Source organism: Labrus mixtus, chromosome 11 (genome assembly GCF_963584025.1).
Source record: "Labrus mixtus chromosome 11, fLabMix1.1, whole genome shotgun sequence".
Classification (NCBI taxonomy): Eukaryota; Metazoa; Chordata; class Actinopteri; order Labriformes; family Labridae; genus Labrus; species Labrus mixtus.
This window is the reverse complement of record NC_083622.1, coordinates 12,485,426-12,513,181: the sequence shown is the minus strand read 5'-3', so window position 1 is coordinate 12,513,181 and position 27,756 is coordinate 12,485,426. Positions and strand designations below refer to the sequence as shown.

General features: G+C 39.8%; 1 protein-coding gene and 2 long non-coding RNA genes across 5 annotated transcripts; all 3 read right to left on the bottom strand.

Moving 5' to 3' along the window:
• Nucleotides 1-1,085: 1,085 nt before the first annotated feature.
• Nucleotides 1,086-8,690, bottom strand: LOC132983689 (uncharacterized). The gene is made up of 3 exons (XR_009674868.1): nucleotides 8,624-8,690; nucleotides 3,303-3,415; nucleotides 1,086-2,239 (listed from the first exon to the last, which is right to left on the bottom strand). It is a non-coding gene; the product is annotated as an uncharacterized LOC132983689 (long non-coding RNA).
• Nucleotides 8,691-14,346: 5,656 nt separating this feature from the next.
• Nucleotides 14,347-18,673, bottom strand: LOC132983698 (uncharacterized). Its single transcript, XR_009674870.1, has 6 exons — nucleotides 18,476-18,673; nucleotides 17,107-17,121; nucleotides 16,840-16,866; nucleotides 16,459-16,503; nucleotides 16,147-16,206; nucleotides 14,347-15,018 (listed from the first exon to the last, which is right to left on the bottom strand). It is a non-coding gene; the product is annotated as an uncharacterized LOC132983698 (long non-coding RNA).
• Nucleotides 18,674-20,319: 1,646 nt separating this feature from the next.
• dhdds (dehydrodolichyl diphosphate synthase) lies at nucleotides 20,320-25,849 on the bottom strand. 3 transcript variants are annotated; one of them, XM_061050112.1, is made up of 9 exons: nucleotides 25,793-25,849; nucleotides 25,374-25,454; nucleotides 24,738-24,854; nucleotides 24,496-24,638; nucleotides 23,610-23,726; nucleotides 23,369-23,470; nucleotides 23,135-23,249; nucleotides 21,866-21,973; nucleotides 20,320-21,065 (listed from the first exon to the last, which is right to left on the bottom strand). In XM_061050112.1, exons 2-9 carry the CDS (start codon nucleotides 25,434-25,436, stop codon nucleotides 20,823-20,825), a joined length of 1,008 nt encoding a protein of 335 aa, XP_060906095.1. In that variant the 5' UTR covers nucleotides 25,437-25,454; nucleotides 25,793-25,849; the 3' UTR covers nucleotides 20,320-20,822. The 3 variants fall into 3 exon arrangements, with proteins under 3 accessions (XP_060906095.1, XP_060906097.1, XP_060906098.1); XM_061050114.1 differs by having other exon boundaries at nucleotides 25,781-25,835; XM_061050115.1 differs by lacking the exon at nucleotides 25,793-25,849 and adding an exon at nucleotides 25,761-25,779.
• Between the last annotated feature and the right edge of the window lie 1,907 nt (nucleotides 25,850-27,756).

Below are 27,756 nucleotides of genomic sequence, written 5' to 3'. Positions count from 1 at the left end.
CCCACCCACATCTCCTGCACATGACTTATCTCCATCCTTTTGTCTCCGTGGCTCACAACGAGGTCGATTTTGGTGACGCATCACCGCTTGGCCAATGGGCGCCCTTCGTTAAAGGCTGTCCCTGGCCTTGCAACACTGGGACGACAAACTGAACGATTTTTTTCGCCCAGTGATGTGCAAAGGGGGACGGGACTAGGAGGGCGATGGGGTGGAGCTTATGGCGTGGGCAGAGGGGGGGGGGGGGGCACGTGGCACCCAACGAGGTCTTAGCCTGTCACAGGGCATCACATCACACATTGAGCAGGCATGCGCACTTATGAACCTCCCCGCCCTGCAAGAGAAATGGAGAACGTGCAGAAAAGCAGACACCAATCTGCCCAAAACCTTGTGGAAGGGGAAGAGGAGGGTCAGAGGTGGATTTATCAGGAAATGGATTTGTCCAGCTAACGTGTGAAGTAATCTGAACTTACTGATGTTCTCCGTGAAACTCACGACACCAAAAGCTATGAAAGACAAATAATGCGCCATATTTTTGTAAGTCGAGGACAATGGCTTCCATTTTAAGAATGGGGTTGCCTCATCGCATTTGAAATACATGTTTACAAGCTAGCGAACAAATGTATCCTTCATCTCCTCTGAGGTTCCCTTTTCGCTTCATCTACTCATTACTTGCTTCAAAGTCTTTTATACTAAGAATTTGTCCTTTTGTATTTTTATGTTTTCTTCTTTAACCTCAGACCTCACTCAAACCTTCCTTTTCAGGAGTTACTTGAAACTAAAAGATGAGGAAAGTGTTCTCTTTTTCATGATCTGCACCCATCACATTTCATCAGCTCTCTAGCAGACTCTTACACAAGGCATGACTACAGCACCACATTTTTGCAAGTTCACTATTGGGCTTACGTGTTAGTACGCGTGCTAGCAGCATCCTCACTTACATAAGAGAAACAAGATGTGCATCAGCCTGACCACTTCCCTTTGCGTGCATGACTATACAGATTCAGGAAATACCGAATCCCTGCAGCCTCCTGTGCCAACTAAGGAACTGTTCCTAACTATATATATATATTACTCGACATCCACCGTTATTCTCGTTCAAAATATTCACAGCTTTATTAAATCATTACAAAATAAAGAAATACATTCATTTCATCAATAAAAACAAGACAGACTCTTGATTTTGTTATCTTTGATTAAAAGTCTGCACACCCATGCACTACTCTGTTACAGTTATACGTTTGCATGTAGATGCTGCAGGAAGAGTTCTTATCAAGGTAGTCACAATTCTTCTCAACAGGAGTTCATAGAGTTTTGTTAAAACAGCAAAATCACAGAAAAAAAACACCATAAAAAAAAAAAAAAGGTAGTGAGTAGTTTTAAATCCCTTTGCAGATCTATTGTAGCATTTAAAACATGGCTGCACTTTTGTGCAAATATTCTCCGAGACTCTTGACAGAAACATTTCACACAAATATTTATGGACAGTTTGTGAAAACAGCTCTCTGCAAGGTTCTCGTGGCAGAAACAAAAAGACAAAAAAAAAAAAAAAAAACCTAGAACGGGTTGAGTGAACATTTTTTTAACCCCCTTCAACCATGTCTTGTGCCTGCCATCACTTTGTTAAAAGGTACATCTCAGTAGCAGTCAGCCTTCCTTTATCCATCACTGTTCTGATTTTTAACCCTTTTGGGACAGGATTTGAACACTTGCTAAATTCACAGTTTTTTAGATTTTCCCCCTTTTTAAGCTCAGAACAGCATTGGCAACATCTTGCAAGAATGTACCTTTGTAACAACTAATGGTCAAACAGCTGGATTTTATTTCCCCCCCTAAAACCAGTCCTTTAACCAGTCCTCTCCACAGCCCCAAGTGAGCGTCCCCACAAACCCCTTCAGGTCCTGACAACAGGAAGTAGAGAATCCCCCTTTGCAGCAGCCCTGAAGTCTCTGTGCATGTTGAGTGAGGGATCCCAGAAATTCAGTGTCTGAGTGTGACTATGACTGTGAGGTGAGAAAAGTGTGGTCCTGGCTCCACCTCCTTCACTGCTCATTGGCTCATCCATTTTCTAATAGATTAGAGCGGTCAAGTCCGTTCAGGGTGCAGGCTGGGTCTGGACCTTCTCCGTCATCTGTTTGGCACTGTAGTAGGACAAGCTCAGGCCCATGATGGCCAGCATCATGGCGATCTGGTTGACGGCGCGGTCCTGTGGCTGCGTCTGCACCTCACCGGCAACTTGCCTCTGCAGAGACAAAATAAAAACAAACAGGACAAGGATCAGAGGAAGCCAAACAGTCGAAACAATGAGCCATTCAGAATGAGTCAACACAGATGCTGAAGCCTGATTGGCCTATGAGTCAAGACGCGAACAGTCAAATATTTTGCCCAACCCAAGAGGCATCCTCTTTAAAGCACAATTCCCCATTAGCAACAGCAGCCGGCAGCTATGTGACCACACCTTTACGAGGGAGAGGGGCGTTCAGGAAAAGGGGAACACAGAGTTTGTAGAACCAAGCCCATAAGGTGCACAAGGAAACAAATAACTAGTGTCATAAAGCATAATAATAATAATCGCCTACACCAAGTACGACTACTGTTCTAAATGCACAGCTCCTTGTGCACCCTGTGACCCCTGGATCGCATGGAGCTGTGCGACAGGAGTGTGAGCTTTTGAACAGGCCAGGACTATAAAACCCACATTCCCGAAATGTGTGTTAAAGTTGTTTCCTTTTCAGAGCCAAGAGCTCGCTGTCCTCATTTGGAATGATCAAAACTACCTTGGTAGTAGAATTGCTTTGATAAAGTCTAATTTACAAAGAAAATTTCACTTGAGCGCCCATTCGTCGATTCTTATGTAACAGGCAGTCCCTTCCCTCCGGTCTGCTGAGCTTTTCAGTCAGCGTAAAGCCAGATGACGGGACAGCCTTTGTTCGTATATTTACACTAATTTGGAAACAAAGACTCTGTACAACACAGCAGTCGAGACATATGGAGGGTCACTGCTGATGGGGTGGGTTATGATGACAGCGGGGGGACAAAAGGAAATTATTTCACAATGATTAGTGTCACCCCTAATTATGTAGGTGATGAAAGCAGCACGGGGGCCCTCGTCTGAAAGAGGTTCAGATTAGGACTAGTGTAAAAACCTCTATAAAGCAAAGAATAAATACAAAAATATTGATGAGATTAAATCAAAGCGAGACCTGTGGAGCATCTTCCCGTGTACGTAGAGTATATCTCATCGATCTGTCAATTTCCAAAGTCAATCAGAAGTATGGCGATGTGGAGTTTAATTCTTTTATTACCTGCAGGAGGCGGAAGTATCCAGGTGTCAGTCTGCCCAGTCTGATGATCATGTCTGCTGATGTGGTTTGAGGTGGCTTGTGACGGAGGGAAGAGCTGGGGCGGCTCTCAAGACCTGCGGGGGAAAAAAAATAATGGAGAATTCAGTTTAAAAAAAAAAGGTTCTCGACAAGCCTGCAAACAAACAAAAAAAAAATCAAGGATAATGTTACAAACATAAAAATACATCGTAAAGTCAAAATATCGACGAGCAGTGTCGGCAAGTCACGTCACAGAAAATGTTAAAGCCAATGTTGTATTTCCTGTTCTGTCTTAAGAGCGAAAATCTACGCTGAAGTCAAATGTTATTGAAGGGACGGATTCAGTCTACCGTGCCTCCAACTTCAATGAGTTTTTGGAAAGTATTGCTTCCAACAGAAGAGATCGCATCAGTTGGCTTTGCACAAACGTGAACCATCTGATCGTTGCATGAGGGAGGAACATCTCTTGCCTGCAGCCATGACAGGGAACGCTTATTGCGCAGAGCAAAAAAAAAAAAAAGAACCCCAAAGCCTAACATATAAGTAATAATGTCAAACATCTGGACTCTGGAGGCCTTGAATGCGCATAAACCTTTTCAAATGTTGATTGAGTTTTTTTTTTGTTTTTGAGCGTGCACAAACAGAGCTTCTATTCATGCTGCGCCATAAACTGACGCAGCAAAGAACTGAACAATTTCATTGATTCCCACATGGTCAATCGCATGTGTCACTTATAAAGAAAGTAGTGTTTTAATCACTGTTGGGACTTCAATTTGATAAAGAACGCCAAAGATGAGCATTTGGAGGCACGGATGTCCGTCCTTTTGGGAGTTAAACTTTAAAAAAACAAGTTCCCAACTAGGATTTTGCATTCTCCAACTGGATTATTTTACTAAGGAAAGAAGGGGGGGGGGAGTCACCCCAGGAGAAGAGCTTGTGCATTTAAATGCAAAGACATGAAAGGTCTTAGCTTCAGAAGAAACAGTAGTCACTTTCCACCAGGACTGACCACTGTTGAAGTCATCAAAGCTCAGGGGAAGGTGGGAAGGAGGTTTTTTTAAGCAGGTAAAACTATTTGAAGCATTAAAATGCCAACCTGTTTGGAGTCACACCCCTCAGAGAAAAAAAAGAAATGTAATCCAAGCTTTCAAAGCAGCCCCTGCTGTGAAAAGTCGGCCTGACTCGCTTAAACCAACACCCTGTGATTCCTCACCTTCCAGAGGTCTCTGATGGTGAAAAAAAAAAAGTCCCCAAAAACTGATCAGTGGGACCCTGAACTCTCCAGCCACGCTGAAAAACCCAACAGATGCCAAACAGAGGCAGGAACTTGAACTACTGAGAGCACTTCAGTGTTGTGCTCCGCCTTTTTATACAACCCCACTGTCACCCAACCAGATCGACGGGCTCGCCTTCAACACACGCCCACTCTGAACATATTACGCACACACACACACACACTGCTGTCCAAATGCATTACTCTCAGCAGGACGCTTTCCCCAAAACACAACCTGTCCCGCCTCCTCCTAAAACCAGAAAAACCCTTTGAGAGCTTTCGGATACGATTTACTTTGTACACTCAAGGTAAATACAAACTAAACAACGAGCACATTCTGAGAGCTGCGTGTTATTAACGCTGCATGTCAGAGTGGTGTTACATAACCAGCATGATGTGTCAACTACATCTCAAACTAGAGCAGACAAAAACTATGTTATCGGAGAATTCTGAAATTAAGTTCCTCTTTTATTCCTCTTCCGCAGGCAGAGGTGGCGGTGAGGGGAGCCTTTAAACTCTGGGCAAATAGCTACAAAGAAGCCGCCTGTTGATGACCTAAGCCATGCCCACAATTACGCAAATGACAGCATAACTCTAGACCTTAATGAAATCAAAACGGGTTAGGTTAGTTTCAACAAATGTTTGACCAACAATAAAGAAGAGAACATTTTGCAACAGTAGACACTAAACATGTGTTTTTTTTTGTTTTTTTTAATGGCAACATCTGTCCTCCTATCATAGTTCTTACTCAGAGTTGACTGTGTAGATACGACAGCTGCTTTAAATGTCCTGGCCGCGCTTGCAGACAGAGCCTATACGCTGCAGGTCGGCTCAGGTATCAACGGCCAGGACCATGCAATGGAAACATCTCTCTGTATAAAGGCCGCTGAAAACAGCTGGATCATGTCTTTAAAAAGATGTTTGATTGGGCACAGGTGGCCAAGCAGGCATGTTGTACAGAGGCTATAGCCTAAGGGCGGCCCAGGTTCAAAGCCGACCTCATTTCCTGCACATTAATACGACTCACTTGTCTCAGCTTTTTGCACAACACCAAAAATAATCTTAGTCTTCATGTGTACAGGGGACAACAGTCATGAGTCACCAGTCTTGATTGCAACAAATATCCTAGAGATCAGCTGATTACCAGCTGGCTTAGGCAGGAATTCAGGCGAATCTCTATTCAGGTTTGGAGGATCAACATGAAAGAAAAAGGCGTTTTCACATCCGTGTATCACCTGAGGCCATATTTCAAAACACCAGCTGCACATAGATTGAATGAGGGGCATTTTGGGATGGACTGTATGCTGACTATGCTGCATTAATTACATTTTGCAACCAAAAGAAATTCTATATTTACAGCCAAGCAAAACTGATCTTGTCGGCAGGAAGATTATGCATCAACAGTAGAAAAAATGCCTCAACATCAGGAGAGTACATGATAATACACAAAAAGGTTCATTTACGGCATCTTTCTCAATAAGATCAGTCAGCCTCACTGTCATATGTGCAAAATGTTCAACTGGGTACATTGTGTTCTTAGCACCAAACAGCCAATGAAATAACATCAGCACCCTTTTCCTCCTCCCTAAGTCCCGCCCTCTCATGTCACATTTAAGTCCACACCGCAGCCGAGACGCCTGCAGCCGGGGACTTCCTGCAAAGCGAGCGAGGACATGATGCGTGTGAGAGAGACAGAAAGATTCATCAGCAGAGCGATCAATACAGTCTCAAAACATCCTCAGGATTACACCATCGACAACAGCCTGACCTGCAGTTTGACAGATCACGCACTCCCTACTCTGCAACAGCCTGCAGAATCACGACGACGTGATGTACACAGTTGTTGCCATGGTTTCACTCAGCTGTGCGTGCGCAAGCTTTAATCGTGTGATGTTACAAGAAACTACTGAACAGAAGCCGATTCACATCTGTGGAGTTTAATTAATTTGAAAAATGCAAAACCATCATGACAGAAGTGATTTAATGTTCAACATTAACAGCCGCAAAACACTTCAGACAAACTAAAAATCACCCTGAACTCCCAAAAAAATAAAACTCAACTTATTTTCTAAATCAGCTTTTCTCATGGTTACTTTTTAAGAGTATAAAATGTCAGAAGTGGTGAAAAACATCCATTACAAGTCACAGAATCCCCAACGAACATCTCCTTTACTTTTTGTAAAATTACTTAAAAAAAATAAAATAAACCGTCTTCTGGTTGATTTATAGATTCGAGGAGAGAGAGCGGGGGTGACATGCAGCAAAGGGCTGAGGTCGGATTTGAACCCACGGCCGCTGCTGCTAGGACTATGGCCTCTGTACACGGGGACTGCAACATGACCGCTAAACTTTCCGGCGCCCCGGAAATCATTTATGGTCTAACATTTTTCAATAGTGCGCAGCAACGGTAAAAGAGCAGCTTTGGGTCACAAGTTTGCGTATCTTTCTGTCATAAAAAAATAACTACAATCACGCATTAGGAGACTAATAAGGGGGAACAAACTGCTTTTCTTCAAGTTACTCAAGGGGCCATTAAAAGGGGGGTCACTATCAAAGGTTCATACAATCAACAGGCCCCCCCCACCCCACCCCACCCCACACACTGATTTACCCAAGGTGTACATGTGATTGAAACACAAGACATGACCTCCATTTTGGGCCCCAGCTGTGAAGAGGCCAACATGGCTGACACAAACAAAGACAAAGTTTTATTTGTTTGGTCAACAGATTCATAGAAGAAGCTTCGGAGGAAAAAAAAAACAAAAAAAAAAAAACACAGATCTCAAGCTTGTAAATTAGCAATGAGCTAAACTGTTTGCCCCCCTGCTGTTAAGAGCCCCCTGCTAATCTGACACATAAGTGCAAATCTAATCAAGAAACCAAAAGTGACCCAAAACACTTTCATGAAGCCTTTAATATGTAGAGACAGCTGCGCCAAACAGGTGCAAACAAAGAAGCAGGAAGGTTGATGTTCTTTGTCTATAAAAAGAAGTTGTCATGTAAATTCACAGAGTCAAGCCGGCTTCAACATTAAAAAATATTGAATGTAACCTGCATCAAGTAAGAGCCTTAATTTCCCCCACACATGCTCAGAGTAGCTGGACGTCCATGAAAACACCTTTAATGGAGATGCGCTCTACAGTACAGGCTGTTCTCCAGTCTCTACGGGTTGGGTACAAAATGTACAGAAGCCAAGCAGACACACAAGGACCCTACAGAAATGTGAGATAACCACTCACTGTGACTGTCTTAACGAACTGAATGTAAAGCAACGTATCAAGACAACTCAATGCAACACTTTAATTACATTCTGCAACGAAAACTGAACAACTAAACTGGAGATTTTCCTCATCCTTAAGTTGATGCTAGCAGTGGAAATTTCCATAAATAGGCTACAAACGAACATTTTTCCTGACATGTTTTTGGTAACAAATTCACAGCCATGTGCAATTTACAAGAAACACCAAAAAAAACGACTAAACAATTGTTCCCTGAATGCAGCCTCACCATATTTTCTTCCAGGACAACTTGCTCAAAAAGTTAATTCACACTAAATTTTCCATCTATAGTAGCAGTCAGATGCATTTTTTTTTACAAGACAGCCTTCATTCAATTGTATTTTTTTTTCTTTATTTTTTTTTTAAATTTATTTTACACGTCGCCTTTTTAATTTTTTGTGTATTTCCCTCTTTACATTTCTTTTTTTTGTTTGTTTCAAAAGACACACCAGCCAACACTTACTGCTTCTACATGAACCAAATAAATAGGCTGTAAGAAACACTTAATTTGTAACTTTCACCAGCTTTTCTTTGCTAAAACTAACCATTTGAGCATTTAAATGAGCTTCCAAACAAGCTGGGCCAACACACAGAGACAATGGTTCACATTTTGGTCATTTCGAAAAAAAAAAAAAAAAAAAAAAAACGCGTTAAAACTGTTGACAAACCAGGTGTGAACCCTCGTTTCCTCGCCGGCTTCTTATCTTATTTCAATAATTTTCTGTTAAATGTTGAAAAAGTTGAATTCTTACCTGCAGCTGCTGCTCTGGCGGTCGGACCGGTTTTTGGGGACGCTTTAGTGAGAACGTACGCGATGTACAGGTTTTATAGGAGGCCGAGACATGTTCTATAGGACGAAGGGGGTGGGGCAGCCCAAGTCCTGCAGCACACAGACAACGCATGCCAGTGTGCATGTGAATAACATAGACCCTCCCCCACACGTCTGTGAGGAATGGGCTCGTCCACTGTTACTGCTAACATGCTGGAACATTTATTTATTTATTAACTTTATTTTCTGTATTTCTTATTTGTCATATAACGTAAGATACACACGGGCAAGACGTGGATACAGAAGGCCATAACCGGGCAGTACATGTCACGTGCAAACTGAAATATGCCTCTAAATGTTAAAAAAAAAAATAATTAACAAAGATTTATATTGTCATAAAAATTGGGCAATGGTTGTTATTTGCGATGTAGGTAGCACAGGCTTTATCATGTATTGTTTTTTTTTTTATCACTTGACATTAAAAGGTCATTTTTGGCATTCAAAGTAATATCTTGCATAAAAAAATAATCAAATACAAGTTTATTTCTGTAGGTTTTCTGCAGCTTTAATGTCACACACTCTTTTAAGAGTTGAGCTTTAACACTGTTGTTGATGACTTGTCCTCAGATGGGTTCAAGGATTCCTCGTCCTAGTTGGCTTAAGACCATTTTCTCTCAGTCTTCACGTTTAAGCAAATACAGACGAAAGGTCTTTAAAGTGAGCAGAGAAAATAGACTTTATGAATGTAGCAGAACAGTTGCAAATGGAGGATCATTTATGACCTCTAAATCAGCTGAAACATCTGAATTTCACCACAAGATCCACCTCCAGCACCACGTCCCAAAAAAGCTTCTTCGACTCATGGAGTTGGTCGTTTGTCATAGAAGTAGCTGACTGATGCTTAATATTTGCTTCTTTTCCCCAACCATGCACCACCAGGACTTTTTTTATATATATCCATGATCCATGGAGCCTCCTAACATCAAAAAAAGGTTTCAACTTGTAAATTTACTTCAGAGATTTGTTCAAAAGCAGTTTGACGAAAAGTTGGGGTGTCTTAAGCTCAGCATTCAAAGAGGGGATCATCTACCGGGGTTGTCTGTTAAATCCTCTAGACCTCCTGTCCATCTGTTGAAGTTGACAAACGGTAAAGGGACTGAACTTAAATAGCGTCTTCTACTTTTCCGAACACTCAAGCTGCTTTTTCATGTCTAAGTCCACCAACACGTTCGTACACCGGTTGCAGATCTTCAGGATTTCATCTGACCAAATTCACACAGAACTCCTCCAAGAACATTTCAACAAGCAGACTGAGGATTGAAGGACTGATTTCTAATGAGATGACGCCGCACTTTACCTCATGACCCGCAGCCACGACAGGACATAATGCCTCTCTGCCCGTTGCATGGCAAACAGCTCTCTGACTTTTGTTTGAGAATGAAAAAATGGGTGAACGAGAGACACATTTGAATCATAAAAGTTGAGTCAACTATATCAACCTTTTTTCTACTGTAAATCACCTCGAAGTGTGTCATGTTTGTTTACCTTTAGGGTCTCCTTGGATGAGGAAATATGATCCCACTTAAACAGAAGCAGATTGGATACAAAGAAACTGATATACTATCAAGGTGATAGAAACAGTCTCCATCCTTTTGAGGTCATGGGTCACTAGATTTTGGGTCCCTAACCTTGTAGAACTAGGATGATGTTGATGGTGGAGACCACGCATACCATGGAGTCAACTCACAGTGGGAATAGGTGTCCAGTTATGTCACTTCACATGTGGGGCAAAAGTGACAGCAGGGGGACCACCTTGTAGAAAAAAATAAAAAATCTGAACATCTAAGGGAAATTTTGCGATACATTCAAAAGCATCATACGACGTGCATTGCATAGTGAGACTGTTTTTCTGGGATTTATTTGGAATTTGTGTAGCCATTTTTAAACACATTAACTGACCTGTATGTCTTATAGCACCCATCCCGCCTGCATGTATGCCCCCTGACATGAGGGAAAGGTGACACCAGGAGGGTCAGGCAAAGTGAACTGCTTCACAGTATCTGTTCACTCTGTGGTATGTGTCTGACTTTGTTCCTGCCTTAGCATCTGAACCCACCGAACCCGACGAAAAACGATGTCCCTACACAGTCACCTGAAAAAAAAATCGCACCGCTCCGTCCCTCATATAGCCAGACATCAACGTCATCACTGAGTGGAATTTCCTGACTTTAACCTACTGCGTGAGAGAGACTCACTGTTTTATGTGGTCACAATAACACTCCTGATGGGAAACTTTCAAAGTCAAAGTCAAAGTCAACTTTATTGTCAATTTCAAAATATGCCAGACATACAGTCGAATCGAAATTTCGTTTGTCTCCGTCCCGCGGTGCAATACAACCAAAATAAGGTAAAATAAGATAAGATAAAATAGATAAAATAAAATGAGGTAAAAATAAGATAAATAATATTTACAGTAATAAATTCTAAATTGTGCAAAGGTACAAAATGGTAAATTAAATTAAATTAAATTTAAAGAAAAAGTAAGATAAAAAGAACAGAAAGAGATGTGTCATTTATAAACACATGGCGTATGAAAACTATTGAAGTATTGATTACATGTTGACAACCTTAATGAGGAAGATCATGTAGTTTGACACTCAGAGGGAGGAGTCGTAAAGTTTGATGACCACAGGAGGTGGCCATCAAACTTTACGACTCCTCCCTCTGACTGTCAAACGCTCTGACTGTCTGTGGACTGTTTCACACTGAAAACTGTAAACTCCTCATTTGTTCATTCATTATTAAAACTGGGAAATGTTTTGAATCTTAACTGGTCAGGAATCTGTCCATTAACACATCCTGTAACACTGAAACAAACGGTTAATTCTGCTCTTTGTTTATACTGCTTATTGTTTTTAACTCTCTGCTCTCGGGAACAGTACACAACCAAATTTCCCCCCTTGTGAGGAATAAAGTATTTCTGATTCTGACTGGGGCTGCACAGTGGTTAGTGGCCTCACTGCGAGGAGGTTCGTGGTTCGAATCCCTGTCTGACAGGAGCCTCTCTGTGTGGAGTTTGCATGTTCTCCTCCGTGCATGCGTGGGTCCAAAGACATGCTCCTTATTCTTAATTCCCTGTAGATGTGGATGTGAGTGTGGCTGGTTGTCTGTCTCTACATGTCTCTATCCCTGTGATTGACAGGTGAACAGTCCAGGGTGTACCCCACCTCTCCCCAATGAGAGCTGGGATCAGCTCCAGCCCCCCTGTAACCCTGAACGGGAAAAGCATTAAAAGATAATGGATGGATGATTCTGACTGAAAGATCCAGAAAAATGACTAAATGTACCTTCTGGTGAGGTGAGATGTTTTCTCCAACTTCTACTGTTTCCAAAGAAAAATCTTTATGTGATTACAATATTTATTTACAACTTCATTTACAAAATGTGGAACAGATGCTATTTTAAAACAAGGTGATGATTATATATATGATTGGATTATGAAACTATTGAAAACGATTTACAGCTCTGATGTGTTTCAAACAATCATGTCATGTCTTTATTACTTACAGCTTGATGATTAGGAAATACTAAAGATCTATTTGTCAGATTAACTTCATGACTCAGTCCTGCACTGTCCTAACATGTCTTTATGTATTGCTTTTTATTAATAAAAAAAAACCCAGACAGATACATTTAGGTAATATTAGAACATCTCCACTCAGCCTCATCCTCAGTGATGAAAGTTTCAAAACAAAACGCGTCATATTTGACCGACTTTCACATTGTGTCAAAGTTTGAAGAGAGGGAGACCCCTGCTGGAAACAGAACAACTGCCCCACTCTAGTGCATTGACATGACACCGCCCTCTACTGGTGACACCGTGTACAGACACTGAGGGTCGCTCCAAAGGTACTCAATGAACATATTTCAGCTTTGTCTAACTTTTAAATATCTTCTCCATTATTTCAGAGGGCATCATTATACAGACATCAGCAACCAACAGATTAAAAAAAAAAAAAAAGATCATAAAATAACAAACAGCCCCTAAACAAACTGTAGACAAGAAAAATAATGCATGATTAAATTTAAACTCTTTAACCTCTATAATTATCTCGCTTTAAGATTATAGTTCAAACGGTGTGTCCTTAAGAAAAGCTTTCTCAAACTTTGTCATGCCAAGGACCCCCATATATTTTATAACTTAGTAATAAACTCATCAGACCCTTTTTTTAGGTTCACCAGTATCGGGATTGACCCCCTTTTGCCTTTCAGAACTGCCTTAATTCTTCGTGGCATAGATTCAACAAGGTGCTGGAATCTTTGTTTTTTTTTGTCGTGCTGCTTCTTCTTATTTCTGATCCACAAACTCTTTAGACACTTCATGCAGAGGGCCTTCTGATTGAGACCGGCCTTTATTTGTCAAAACGTGCAGCAACAGCAGGCTACTAAAAGGGACTGAGCCTGAAACTAGTATGGGCTTTTCTTTGAAGTTTTAAGGGTGTTCTTCTTCTTCTTCTTCTTCTTCTTCTTCTTCAAGGAGGAGAGACAGATAGTTTTCAGTGGTGGACTATACAAAAAACCTCCCTGAATATCCGTGTGATTCATAAAGAGTGGTCAATTCTGATGGGTGTGGTGTACTATTTGTTTGAAATCGATGATTGGCGAGGAAAAAGAACACATCCATTTCAATATGCAGTGATAAAAAGACATATTTAAATGTTATTGTCACAAATAGTGTCTTTAGTTGATTTGTGTTCCCCCGGTCTGTCATGGTGAGGGGATTCATACAGGCAACATCGGGGTCCTAAAGTCTGGGGCCACATTACCGTTCTTTTAAATGTAATTAAAAAAGAAATGACTACATGTATTGAGGATTCAGAAACTTGAAAAACACAATCACATAAAATATTTTTAAGATCCTGCTCATTACTTGCTCAGCAATCCATGTTAAGGCGATCTGCAGCTCTGACAGATTCACTTTGTACAAAAGGTGTTTCCTTGAGTTGTATTAATGCTCTCCTTGTTTATTTGTGCCCTGCTAAGTGTACAGTATTGCTGTTGATGTTGTCATTCCCCTGCACACCCATTTGGAAATTAGCCATGGCGGCTAAACTGGTGCATTACAGAGATGTTATGAATAGGGGCGCAGAAGGCCTAGCGGTTAGGTTGCACCCAATGCACGGAGGCTAAAGTCTTCAAAGTGGGCGGTCTGGGTTAAAGTCCGACTTGTCCCGCATGTCATTCCCCACTGTCTCTCTCTCTCTCTCTCCCTGGTTTCCTACTCTACATACCCGAGACCGAGACAAGACCAGGACAATAAATATCTCTGAAAAATCATCATCTTGTGTTTAGGGTGTCACTAATTTAGACCGCAACACACACAAGTTTGCGGTTGTAACCAATGGGGGTGCAAACTAAACTACAAATGAATTGAAGTTATTTGTTGTTTTAGAAAGGGGTGTTTTCCTTCTAATCACAGTGATGACGTAGAACAATGGCCTCTCAGTGGTGGTTTTAGACGGTCTTGATTAAAAATCTGGAGTCCACCCAGTCCGGGTTACATGCTTGCGGTTCTGAAACGAGACCTTTAAGTGGTCTCAGGATCGGTCTTGGTCTACATATCATGTGTTGCTCTACTTTAAACATTGCTGCTTCCAGTTTTCTCATCGAGCTTTAAGAGGGTCAAAAACAAACGGATGCCAGGCAGACATTTTGACATTTTCTTTTTATTTAAGAACATTTAGATCAAACATTGAATCAGAAAAGCTTCCTTTCCGCTAAACAGAAACATAACTTAAGATAACTTTTCATCATTATATGACCGCGTTCACAACATACATGTTTTTGGGATATGTCAAACTTTTGACCTAATTACAGTATTTTTTTTTTCTGTGGCATTTTGTTTAATTACTATAACTCATGTCAACATACAGTGTTTCAAAACATTTGGTAAGCAATCTTTTTTTTTTCTTTCATTAGTTTAACATTAAAATACAAGAAGAGAACAAGAGACACTCCTACTCTCCCTACATTTTAACAATATGCTTTAGCTGCCTTATAATGTTTAAAATTAGATTCAAAACCAGACTTGTTGAAAAATATCTATTACTCAGCAGTAAACAAAAAAAAAAAAAACGGAAATTAGACAAACTAGAAATGCCACACGTCTACGAGATATGGACGGTAATTATTCTTAATGGATATGACTGTGACAAAGTTTTGTTACATTAAGTGCAAGCCCAAAACAAACCTATAATAGACATGTGTAATATAAAACTTGGTAAAAAATACTTATTTAAAACTGCACAATCACCAAGTACACGGAGGGAGCGCTTCAACCCTTATTCATTTGGTTTCGGTTGCTTCAGCCTTTGCCTCCTGGGGACAGTGAAGAAGAAAGCAAAATGTTACGAGCACCGACTGACGTGGGAGCAAAGCACAACACTCTCTACTGTGCTCGTTTTCATGCAGTGTGCATTTGACCTGCAGGTATCACTAGGTCATTACAACACAAGTATGAAAACGACTGACTGACTGACTGACTGAAGGTAAAAACTCATTTAGACAGCACCCCCCCAAAAAAAAAATCACCATTTCAGATGTCAAAGACTTTATTTTCAGAAGTTTAAGATACTTCACTCCGAGTTTCAGCGGCTACGCTTCAGATTCAGGGTCCCTCACACGAGGCTTAACCACTATAAACATTCATTCGTGCTGATGTCCCTTAATATTCTGAGTAAGAGGTGGAGTAGGATGATGTGTTAAAGGGCCGTGCGATATGTCATTACTGTGGGAAAGTGTTTTTTTTTATGCATATGTGGAACTCTCGCATGTTTTGTATGATCTCCATTTAAGTACTTTTTAAATTATTTTGTAACTGCAGGACAGAGTCCAAGATAAATGTCCCTTTGGGGACAATAAAGTACATCTTATATTGAAGTAACCTTACTTGGTTTAAGTAGTTGACTATTCAGTAGTTACAGAAAAACCTTCACTGCTCTGACCGTGTTTCATCTGATTATCAGTGTGTGTTATTGGCTCATAATAAAGGTTTTACTTCCAAGACCAAAGGTTGATACATTCATACATTACTTCTCATATTGTCAACCCCCCCCCCCCCCCCTAATATAATTTCTTGTCAATCTTAACCTATTGTTTGTAAACTGTTTCTTAATAATGTAAATATTATTATAATGTGTGCTGCTGTCCTCTTGGCCAGGTCACCCTTTTGAAAGAGATCTTGATCTCAATGGGTTAATTACCTGGTTAAATAAAAAAAATACATTTTTAACAAACAAATAAAAAACATTTCCAGGCTCTGTTGTTGTATTAAGCCTACTGTATACCCCCCCCCCCCCCCCCCCCCCCAGTTAAATGTGATTTACATTTCTGCTACCATTAATCGCCTTTGTTTTATTTTACAAATAAGATGGTTATTATAATAACTTTACAAATAAGAAAATAACACGTATTAGTAGTTTTTTTGGCACATAGAAAAAAACAAACCTCGGCCTTGGGGCTCCCATTTTCGGTGGCTTTGACCTTCTTTGGTTTGCCGGTTACCTTCTGCAAATAACATTACAGATGATCACAAACAAATTACAGAAAACCACTTGGTCTTTAAAAAACATATGCAATAGTATAATGAACAAAATCATGTGAACCAAAACATCTAAATTGCTTCTTCATGGGTTTATGTCCCATTTGGCCAGGAGCTGTGGGGAACTTTATTTCCCTTCAAAGAACTCAAGGTCATAAACCACGTTCACATGTGAAACAGCGCACAGCGACGGGGAGTGTTATCAGCGTGTCTCATACCTTTGCAACAACCTTTTTCTTCTCCAGTTGTACGGGTGCAGATTTCTGCAAAACAAAAGAGAAATTTACATTGAAATAGTGTGGCAAAGTAGATTTACAAACAGGAAATCACAACAAAATAATAGTTTTGTGAATATCTATGAAAACAATCTCAGAGTTTTTTTTTATCATCTTCACGAAACAGATGTAAAATATATTTTATTATATATATATTTTTTTATAGAATAAATGATATATGCATACTTCTATTTTACAGAAAATGTAAATGTATAGGTTACTTTTAATTCTAAGAGGACACTTTTGTTGGCAAAAAACTGTCTTTGAATGACTACCAAGAGTAAAGAAAACAAAATAACAGCGTTGTGTTTGTAAGAAGCTTACATTCAACAGCCGGTCGGATTTCCTTCGCTATTAAGAAAGTAGAAAGACATATATTCAGTAATAATTAAGGACAGGAGTCCTTTGTCAAATTTAAACACATGAAAAGTATGATATTCGGGGCCCTGTTGGGTCATAGTACTTTAATTCTGAAATCTTAGTTACAGAATAAGAGCAAAAAAACTACACATTCTCTCAATTTAAATCAATTACTTTGTACCACAATACTCTATTAGCAAAACAGCATAAAATTGTTCCCCCCCAACAAACCTCAGTGGAGAGTTTCTGAAAAACAAAAAAAAAGAGAAAATCTGATAAAGACACAATTTATACACCAGTAATAAACATTTAAACTCATACAAAACACCATCATTATAAAATCATGAATTATCATTTTAAAAAATCTGATGAGATTAAGTTGTACACACTAAACCGGAAGATTAATTAAAAAACCCGTCATCACTCATGCATATAATTCGAACGACACAAAGAATTTCCCGCCCATATTTGAATTCAAAATTCGGCCTGTCCCGTCACCATGACAGCGCTTTGGCGCCTTGACAGCTTCCTTTGTTTTGTAGCAGCGCGCGCGCCGACAGACAGCTGTTGGGAAACTGGCAAGATTACTACTTTACTAATCTGTCGCTGCCGCCATATTACAAATGCGGCTAAGCACAAGCCAGTTCTGATTTACATCAAAGTATTACTGCATTAGGACTTGATTTTATAAAGAACTCGTTTTATTTTAATTATTTAAAAAATGAATTATGTCAATTTTTTTAAAATTTTTTTTAATCTTTTACCACATATTTTACACGGATGCATTTTTAACTTAAGTCGTCGTCAAAAATTATATAAAAAATAGAAAAAAAACCCCATTATTTACATTTCACATCGCTGCATTTATCATTTACTGATCCGAAATAGTAGAAAAATAAAGTCGACAGTTGGATAATGCAAGGCTATCGTCGATCACAGGGTGACGAAAGTTTAACCGGTTCCGAGTCACCGTGAATAAACTGACTTTAAAAAAAAAAAAAAAAAAATGCAAACCAGTAAGTAAATAAATACAAAACATCCCCTCCCCCCAGCTTCTTCCTCAAATTAGAAATTTGTTTTTGAACTAATTTTGATTGCCTAACATCCAATTCGACCATATTACATAGCAATACTAAGTTATGCAATAAGATTTCACCGATAAATGCACATTTAAAGCGTGTTTAAGTTTGCTGCCGCGTCAAATCTGTCAAGACGCCCCCCTCCCCCTCCTCCTCCCCCTCCTCCTCTCAGCCCCAGCCCCGCTGTCAGGGAGGGAAAATACAGGCGCTGCAAGATGTTTTGCACGGCGCAATGTCAAACGCTGCACAAGTCTGTTTTTTTTCCCCGCAGGCTATGAAATCACAAGGCTACACGTTGTTGTTCGTGTATAGCTGATGTAACGGTATCGCAAAGTACTAATAATATCTTCGACGGACGAGAAGATGCACGCACAGGTCTTTAATGTCGGACCGCCATGGCAGCCCCGTTAGTTGGGGACGATGACGTTCCTCTGATGCAGAAATATCAAACGCAGCCTCCAAGTTATCAACACGAACGAGAGTGGTCAGAGTTAAAAACACGAATGTAATACAAATCTTACCGTTGCTTTTCCCATGTTGTTGACAGGAAGTGAAGTAAGAGCTCACAAAAAATATAACCGTAAAGGCGGGATTTTTTTTCAGAGAGAGATTACGGAACGAAAACCAGGCGGCTGCGGAGTAAAATGGCGAATGTATAATGCAAACGAATGTTTTTGTAGTTTATACACTGAAATATAAGAACTGAACCGGTCTGAACCAGTTTTGTGTTTCGATCACTGTCATTGGAGGCGAACGTGTCACGTGGTTTCAAGCGCCTCCCATTCCTTAAAAAGGCAGGGTGGTACTTAGAGACTACCCGGAGGAGATACCGGTGAGGTCCTCAGGGAGGCGCTGCTAAGGTGTCTGATTCATAGTCTGTAGGTCTGATGGAGAAAAATAAAGCACCTCTGCAGACACATACTGTTGAATTGCAAGAAAGATTAGTGCTGACCTTAATAACACAGTCTATGGTGCTGACATGTGCATTTTTTTTCCTTTTTCTAGCCAGGCTCGTTTATTGTAGGCCTATGTTTTTTGTCCCTGCTCCAGGTTTTGGCCTGATGTATAATTTTTAGAACATTTGGATTTTTAAATCGGTTTTTTTAAATATACACCCCCCCTAGTCTTACTTTGTTAAACTTAAGCCTGCTCCTTGTCTTCTTCTTTTTTTGCTGTTGTATGTTTCACCTCTACGTCGATTTTGTAGAAATATTGGTTGTAATGTTCTAACTGTATATGTCAACAACAACAAAAAGACACTCGACCCCTTTTCACACATACGGAAATCTCGCCTAGCCTACTATTGAAGGTCTACAAAAGACCTAGGTTTGGTCGAGTGCTTTTCTTTTTATTACACCGTGAGGAACAGCAATACAACTCCTTTCGTGAGGAAATCACGTGTTTTAAGAAATAAAACTTGAAGGTACTTAACTTTAACTTTAATTTTGCGTTATACCTCTTTTCCACTTAGATACAGTTAGTTACTTCGCAAAAATAAATATATATTATATCTGTCTGGGTCTGTGAGGAACCACTGTGAATCGTGGACCGATCTCAGGATGTGACTTTTGGATCAAACCAACTACAGAGGGAGCGGGAGACACATTTTTGAGGTATGGTATATGGTCTTAGTAGTAGAATACGTCCGACTTGAAATACAATTTATCATAAGTAAATATTATACAAATTCAAATATACAGTTTTTAAATAATAAGATTTGAGAAAAATCCTGTCAGATTTTAAAATATCTTCCTTACAGAAGTAGACAATGGCCTTTTGATTCCAGTTAGTTTGAGGCTTTGGTAGGTCCCAAAAGTCTAAATTCAAACTATAGATTTAGGCAATCAAGGTCTTTAATGTGATGCTATGTGATGGAACAAACCAGCTTGCAGGAAGATTAGCTCCTCTTCGACAACATTTAAATGTTGCTGACTTTGTCAGAGTTAGAATTGAATGATCATTTAACTATAAATGACTTGTATAACCCCCTCACTGCAATGCTAATACTTTAACTTTACTAAAATCCCTCGCGTCATTATAAATACATATATAGGGAAAACAGGATGACGACTAGATTGGAACGTTCTTTTGTTTTTTTATGGGTTGAGCTTCTCACATTTCGATTTTTCTTTTTCTTAAGACTTAAGGTTTTCCCAAGTGATCAGCCAACAGTATTGAAGCAATATTTTCTTTTCTGAAGTCAGATCATCGACTGGGATGTCATAGCGTGGTATTTATCTGCAAACAAAGTTACATCGTTAGATACAGATTTGTATTAAAAACCAGCTGAGGCAAGGACTGAAGGGATTTATCCGACAGCTTAAACACTAACATGTCAGTTCAAAGGAATGAATCACACTTTAAGTATCATACCTGACACACAGTACACACTTTATTCTGTTGAAGAACGCTGGTCAAAATCTAGTTACGTCTTAATCATCACACGCACCAAACAAACAACACTTCCATCGGAACTCAACCAAAAATGAAAAACTGGACTGATTCGTATACGTCTGGATGGAATCGTCTCTGAAACACTGAATCCCTGGCTTTCACTCAACATTTTAACTTCCAATCAATGGCATGCATTTCATTAACATTTTACACAACTATTGAACTACATTTTGACCAGGCATTTCCATTGATTAGACTTTTTTTTTTTTTAAATCTACAATCATAAATATCTCATTTTTTCTACAGCCCCATAGGGGTCAAATTGCCCTCTTATCTTGCTCAAATCAATAACACATAGAAACCGTTCCCAGGGACTGTTCACTCTTCCTTTTCCCCCCGCAGAAGCCCTTTAGGGAAGAGCACGGGAGAGGTTTCATCCCCACTTCAACATGGGGTTCGGTTTTCAGGGACATCCTAAGCCACGGCGGCTTCACTGGTTAAGTCGTTAAAGAAAGAGTCTCTCTTGTGCTTCAGTGCTTCTAAGAAGTCGTGAATTCGTTCCTCCCTGCAGGCGGTGTGGTGCAGCAGCGCCTCTTGTCTTCTCTGGGCGTCGGCAGGCTTTCCGTTCCCGTGATGCTGCAGGAGCTCCGCTACACAGGCACGGTCCGCCTCCAGCTGCTGTGAGGCCTGATGCTCTCGATGGAGGTCTCTGGCTTTCTGAAAAACAACGCACATCAACACAACAATCAGTTGTGTCACATTGGATTGGCTTTTATTAAGCCTTCTGGAAACACCTGATATGAGCCCACCACTCATAATGCATCATAATCACTTATAAGGGCCATTATAAAGCCGAATAAATTAACTTATAAGGCTTTATAAATGTGCTGATGATGCATTATGAGTGATGGGTTCATATGCAGTGTTACCAGACTTTTTAGTACCTTTTGTTTTGATTAAAATGATGCAGACAGACTAGGTGACTGTTTGCTTTAGTTCTGGTAAGCTATGCAAATTTTCTTTGACTCGCAGGTGCAAACTGTTTATGTGCCGTCATAGGGCAATAAGCAGAAACCTGCATTGGTGATAGGGAGCAAAATTCACTCACAGACCATCTGCACTGTATTTATAACTGAGCTGTTGGGATTTTCTTCTTTTTTTTCCTTTTTCTTTATTTCTACCTGCTATTTCTAAAAGCCTCCCGTGGACAGGTGTTGCAAATTAGCACACTAAGAGCAGTGCATCTGGGACGTGTGCATGTTTAAATGTTACAGCAGCAATGTTACTGTATGTCCATGTCAAATAAACACATATAGAAATCATCTGCACTGACTGATACCAACCAATCAGGATATTTGGTTCATAAAGTCACAGTCTAAAACATGAGAGGAGTGGGAATGAATCAATACCTTTGAGCCTTTGTAAAGCTGTTTATACAACAAGGCCACACTCAGATCTAATCCTATAGTCTTTGTAATGTTGACAGCGAACAAGCCGCGTCTCAGTATGAGCCTCACCTGAATGGATTTGTGATTTAACTGAAATTGGAGGATAGCTTCACACAGGTTCCAGAAAGAGTACTCGGGCCAAAGAACGGACTGGAACACCAGACAGGAGTGGGAAGTCTGCGGGATGAAAGATCAATATAGAAGTCTCAGAGGAGAAGCTGTAAAGTTGTCTGTAGTTAATTGTTAATATTAAATCAGAATATTTTTTAAAACATCATAAACGGCATCTTTTAGTTGGTAGATAATATTTGTAAGACTTGATACAGGCTTTAAAGATATTATGACAAAAATGGAAGTGAAAATAAAGTCTTAAGAGTCTCTCAAAAATGGCCCATGGGTTTATTAAATAACCCTTTATAGAGAACACGTGCAGGGTGTGTTACTAAATGCAATACTTCTTATAATGTATTGTTGCAGCATTACATTAAAAGGACTGACCAACTAACTGTGACTCTGCTCTCACTTTTAAAATCTAAAGAAAGCCATCAAGTCTAATCTGAAAACGAAAAGAGAATGAGCTAAGCTGACATTATACCGCTAACCTTAAAACAAGTTGGGACGGATATCCCAAGCTAAATAATACAATTTAACTAAAATAACAAAAAACAAGTCTAAGATCCCATGTCCCTTCGCGTTTTTTCCCCAGTCAGAAAAGTGCTGGCTGTGCGCTAGGGAACGCTCGCATGAAGCGTTTTTGCACTGAGAAGTAAAGTGCTGAACGTCCACCCTGTCTCTATGGCGACAGTCTGTTGACAACGGCTGCTGTACAAAGGACACTGCTCCATTACTTTTAGCTGTAGGCTATGTTTCTTATTTGAGATGGGTTTTTACCCAAGCAGACACGGAGCAAGACACGATCCGTAGGCGGCAAAAATACAGAGAATATTATACATGTTGTAAAGAGCGCCTGTGTTGTCAACAGCGCCTTTCTGAAAAGTTCAAAGATTTTCAGCTTGAGCGCTCAGAGCGTCTGCATAAAGAAGTCGCATTGCTTTTTCTCTGGGTGTCAGGCTGCTGCTGTAAACGCTCTCTTCTAATTGGGAACAATCAAAAAAAAAAGACGCTGGCGCTCAGAAAAAACACGAGGTAGGCACGCGGCCAGTTAGAAAAAAAGAAGGAAAAAGTCATTACCTTTCAATTTACACACAACTAAACTTCTTATTTCATTACCTGAGATGTAACTTTAGAGGTTTAAAAGTTCAGGTGAGATCTTAAGAGTGACACATTAAAAGACAACAACTGTGTGGTTTTTTTTCATGCACTCATTCTCATCCTCACCTGCCAGAGAAGGAAGTCGCTGAGGCGCACCTCTCCAGACGTGCGGATGAGCAGGTCAGGGTTGGGAGAATTGTTGCTGTACAAACACTCACTTAGCAAAGCCTCTGAGACGTCACTGGGCAGAACAGAAAGACACAAACAGCCGGGTAAAGATAATCGTCTGCAGAGTCTATATGTCTGTGTTTCTGTGTCAGATTATAGATACTGCGAGGACATGAAGAAAGGTGAAGTCACCTCGCTTTGATCAGGCCCTCCTCCACTCCCCAAGCCATTTCTCGGACTGCATTAGTGATTTCATATCTGGACGTGTAGGCGAAACACACATTTAGGAAGCATCTGAAAAACAAGCATTTGTACACGTGGTTATTATTAAGGTTATTAAGCATAACACCCATGTATAACACCCATGTATAAAAAAAAGGTTGAATCACTGTTGATCATAGAAGCCGAGATTCAAATGAACAGATACACATACTTATTGTGCGACTGGGTTGTGACCACAGCTTTTGCAATAATCCGCTGAAGGTCAACAGGCAGCATATTCAAGTCGCCCAGCACCCGGATACACACACCATGCTTCTCCAGGTTATCTCTAAAGGAGGAAAGAGACAAAAAGAAGTGAATGAATGAATACGAGGGTCAAGAAAAAAAAAACACGAAGAACGAGAAGACGACTACTACTATTTATGTGAAGCTGCTGAAACGTGTCCGTCTGCATTTCAAACCCAGAAATACACAAAAGGGGGCCTCAACACAAGAATTCCCCCCGATCAGTCAATCAGTACTGTTTCCCTTCAGCCTCGTGAAGGCAGGTGTAAATGATGTTCATTCATCTCCTACCACTTATCACAAACTATTCCCGCTATCAGCAGCCCTCTGATGTACTAACGAGGGCTGCAAAATGTCTAGATACATAAAAGGTGGTTAAATTCTGTTTGTACCGAGAAGAATCATGAGATTTTCTCAATCCTTGAGGTCATTATGATTTTGTTTTTGAATGTGTCACCGACTAAAACCACAGAAATGTGGTGGGGCTAGAAAGTGGGAGGCACATAAACAGGCTTACATATTTAACAAAACAATATCTTTAAAACTGCCGGCGAGATGAAAAACATGGAAAGGTTGAACTGAGCTACTGAAACCACAATTTATTTGAGAAAGACTTGAAGGACTCTCTCTCTGTCCCTCTCCTCTATTTCTCCTCTATTTCTCCTCTCTCTCCTCGCTCTCTCTCCTCGCTCTCTCTCTACACTGCATTTGGTTCACCTTCTTTGTGTATTTAATTTTTATTTGACTTGTCTCAAAAGCTCAGCAAACCAAAGCTCTTTTAAAATCTTTCCAGTCTGTTGCTTAAAACTCACCTTTCCTCCAGTAGCTTCTCAAACTTCTGCTTGGCCAGCTCCATCAGCCCGTCCACCTCGTCTTTAGTGCGCTTGAAGTTCTCGATGCTGAAGGCGTACACTGTGACCTCTTGGATGTTCAGGTGCTTACACCAACGTAATGTCTGAAGTGGAAAGGGAGCAGGAAGGGAACAGGGGTTACTCGTACACACATGACAAAAGCGTTTCAAGCGCAGCACGACTAGATTTGAATTTGACCTCACCTCTGCCAGCTTGTTGAAGCCCTGCATGTGCCCTTCCTGACGCCCCATTTGTTTCTTACGGGCAAAGCGGCGGTTTCCATCCATGATGAAGGCCACGTGTTTAGGCATGGGTCCAGCCTGGGAGACACAAACGAGACCAGGGAAGTAAGGAGAGATTCAGGGTTACACCGACAGAGGAATGAATGAAATTTGATAATGACACAGCTGAACAGAGCTGATACTGTTAGTCTGCAACAACTGTGATAATTTTCAATTTTCAAGCAAGTGAAGAGCTTCACATCCTCAATGAAAGAACACTATTCATACTTTTTTTTTTTTTTTTTGATTGACCTTAAATTCTTTTGGGATCAATTTCTAGACCCAACCCACACTTTAAGGCTTTATTTCCTCAGAATTCAACTACATCTCACAGCCTTCATCAGCGTATCACATACAAGGAACCAATTGTAAAATAAAGAACTGAGTGGGGTCTTTTACCTACTCACTTTGTACCACACAAGAGGAGACATTATCGAGCAACTTCTGGCTTTCTCAGAATAAGAAAACGAGGATTAGCTTTTTTTTAATCAAATGCGTGAGACGCACAAACACAAGACAGACAATAGTGCATGAATAAAAACACAGATATAGGCTCACCTTCAAGATATTCGCTGAAATCTTCTCCAGGAGGTTTAACTCGCCCTCTCTGATCCACGACATGTTCGGGCTATAAAAGGTCTTAAAAAAAAGTAATTCAAACTGATTTTAAAGGTTTGTACCTGCTGACCGAAAAACGCACCCTGTAACCGAGTGGAAATACATTAAGATAGAGGTTTTTTTACGGAAGAAAAATATATATTCAACTTGTCATTTATGAAATTTGCAATCTTCAAGCAAAAAGTGATTCATCGCTAACTGCTGCGAGGCTTAAAAAAAACACTAAACTATCCACACAAGGTCCAGAAAACACGAACTGTTCATGTGTTTTTCTCCATTCATTCACACCATCAAACCTCACGCTGTACTGGCTAAAAATCACTGTACATTTATCACATCTCACAGACCTTCCAACTCACAGCTTTTACGATGACGATCACTTCCGCATTGGAGTAAAGTGACGTCGCCACTCGGTGACAACTTCCTGTCACGGGTTGGCAGATTTTAAAGGCATGTGGATGGACCGAACGCGTTATATTTACCGTCTATCCATCCATGACTTTTAATGGAGAGATTTGATAGTCTCGAGTTGTTTGAAATAACCCGAGACTTCTGGGCAATCTTTTTAATATTTGCTGTATTAAAGAAAATAATGACAAGATTATTAAAGAGTTTTAATATCAGAAATATAGACTGTAAAAAACATAGATATGTAGTATATAAAAACTATGTGCACATGGACTTTTAGTGAAATTTTCAGTCCTTCAGTGGTTCCCAAAGTGGGGATCGTGCCCCCCCTGCGATGTCGTGAGCCACCAAGAGGGGGCAGTGAGATGCCTTCCAAAAAACAAAACAAAAAAAACAAACAAAGACATTTATAATGATTTTAAATTGTACATTTCACCCATTATTATAAGAATACATAGAAAGTAGTTAAAAAAAATAAACGAGTAATTTAAATAAAATTGAAGTTGATGTGTAAAAATACTCAAATGTAACTTGACAGCAACATTGTCAGTGTCTGCTGCTCTTTACACATAGATGAACACACCTGTGTGTCTAAGTTTTGTTTTTGTTTAGTGCTGAAGTTTATAGCCTACATTGAAATTACTGGCTGTGCTCTATGTGCCTTAACCACCTCCAGGGACAGTGGGGGTCCCCAGTCTCTGGCACCTTTATTTAGGGGGTAGTAAGCTGAAAAGTTTGGGAACCCTTACTTTAGGTTATAAAGAGTGAAAGTAAGCCCCTGATTGGTTTATTCTATTGTGTGTAAGTTATTGTATTATTACAGAAGCTGTGTGCAAGTAGCGTTTCACTCTTTTTTTTTTTTTTTAAGAAACAATATATATGGTGACCAAAATGATGTTTTATCAAATTAGTAACTAAAATAGTTTATAGAAAACATTTGTTTAAAGAGTAAAATAGTTTGTAAATATATAGTTTATTGTATTAGGTTATGGGGTGTTCCTTTGAGGGATAATCCCTTATGAGAATCCCCTATTATCTCCTATAGAATATGGTATAATGTGATTAACATAACAACAAAAAGAGAAGCTTGGTTTTTGTGGAGGGCCCAACTGGAGCATATACACGGCAACAAGTAAACTTGAGAGAACAGATGATGTAGGCTGCGTTTTAGAATGAGTTATGGAGACGATGAAGAAGGCATGAAGGGAACCAATACGGTCATCAAGATTGTTTTTGCACAAGTCAGCACATAATAAACACAATACATTAAATGATGTACAACTGTGCTGGTGTGATTAAAAATTAAGAAAAAAAAAAAGACAACAAAATGGCTACTCAAACATAACGTTTCTAAAACAGAACTTAAACAGCTTTAGATGACTTCATAAATATGAACAATAACATGATAAAGGGAATAGTTATACTACACAATTGATTTAATAAACTTCAAACTTAATCTTAAAACTGAGAGGAAACAAGATTTTGTCATTTTACTAGCCTGCAATCAATTCTCATATTAACTAGAAAAATAATCTTAATTTAACAATATGTATCATTATCATAAAGTGGGGTTTATAATGAGGCAAGTTTATTTATATAGCATATAGCAACAAGGCGAGTCAAAGTGCTTTACACACGACATCAAAAGCATCATGACAAAGAGAAAAGGAAACATTTAAAAATCATTAAACAAACAATTAATCACAGAAAAGATTAAATAAGATTATTTTTTTTAAATAGCCAAAGGAAATACAGGAATATGACACTAAGAGAAAAAAACACATTCAATTATAAAATAGATAACCTCAAATTTTGAATGGTGATGTTTTCTGCTCTGCGTGCCTTTATTGCTTTGAAGTCCTTTACTTCAGAGACTTATGTTCCAGATGGAAACAAAGCCTCCTGATGGTCTTGC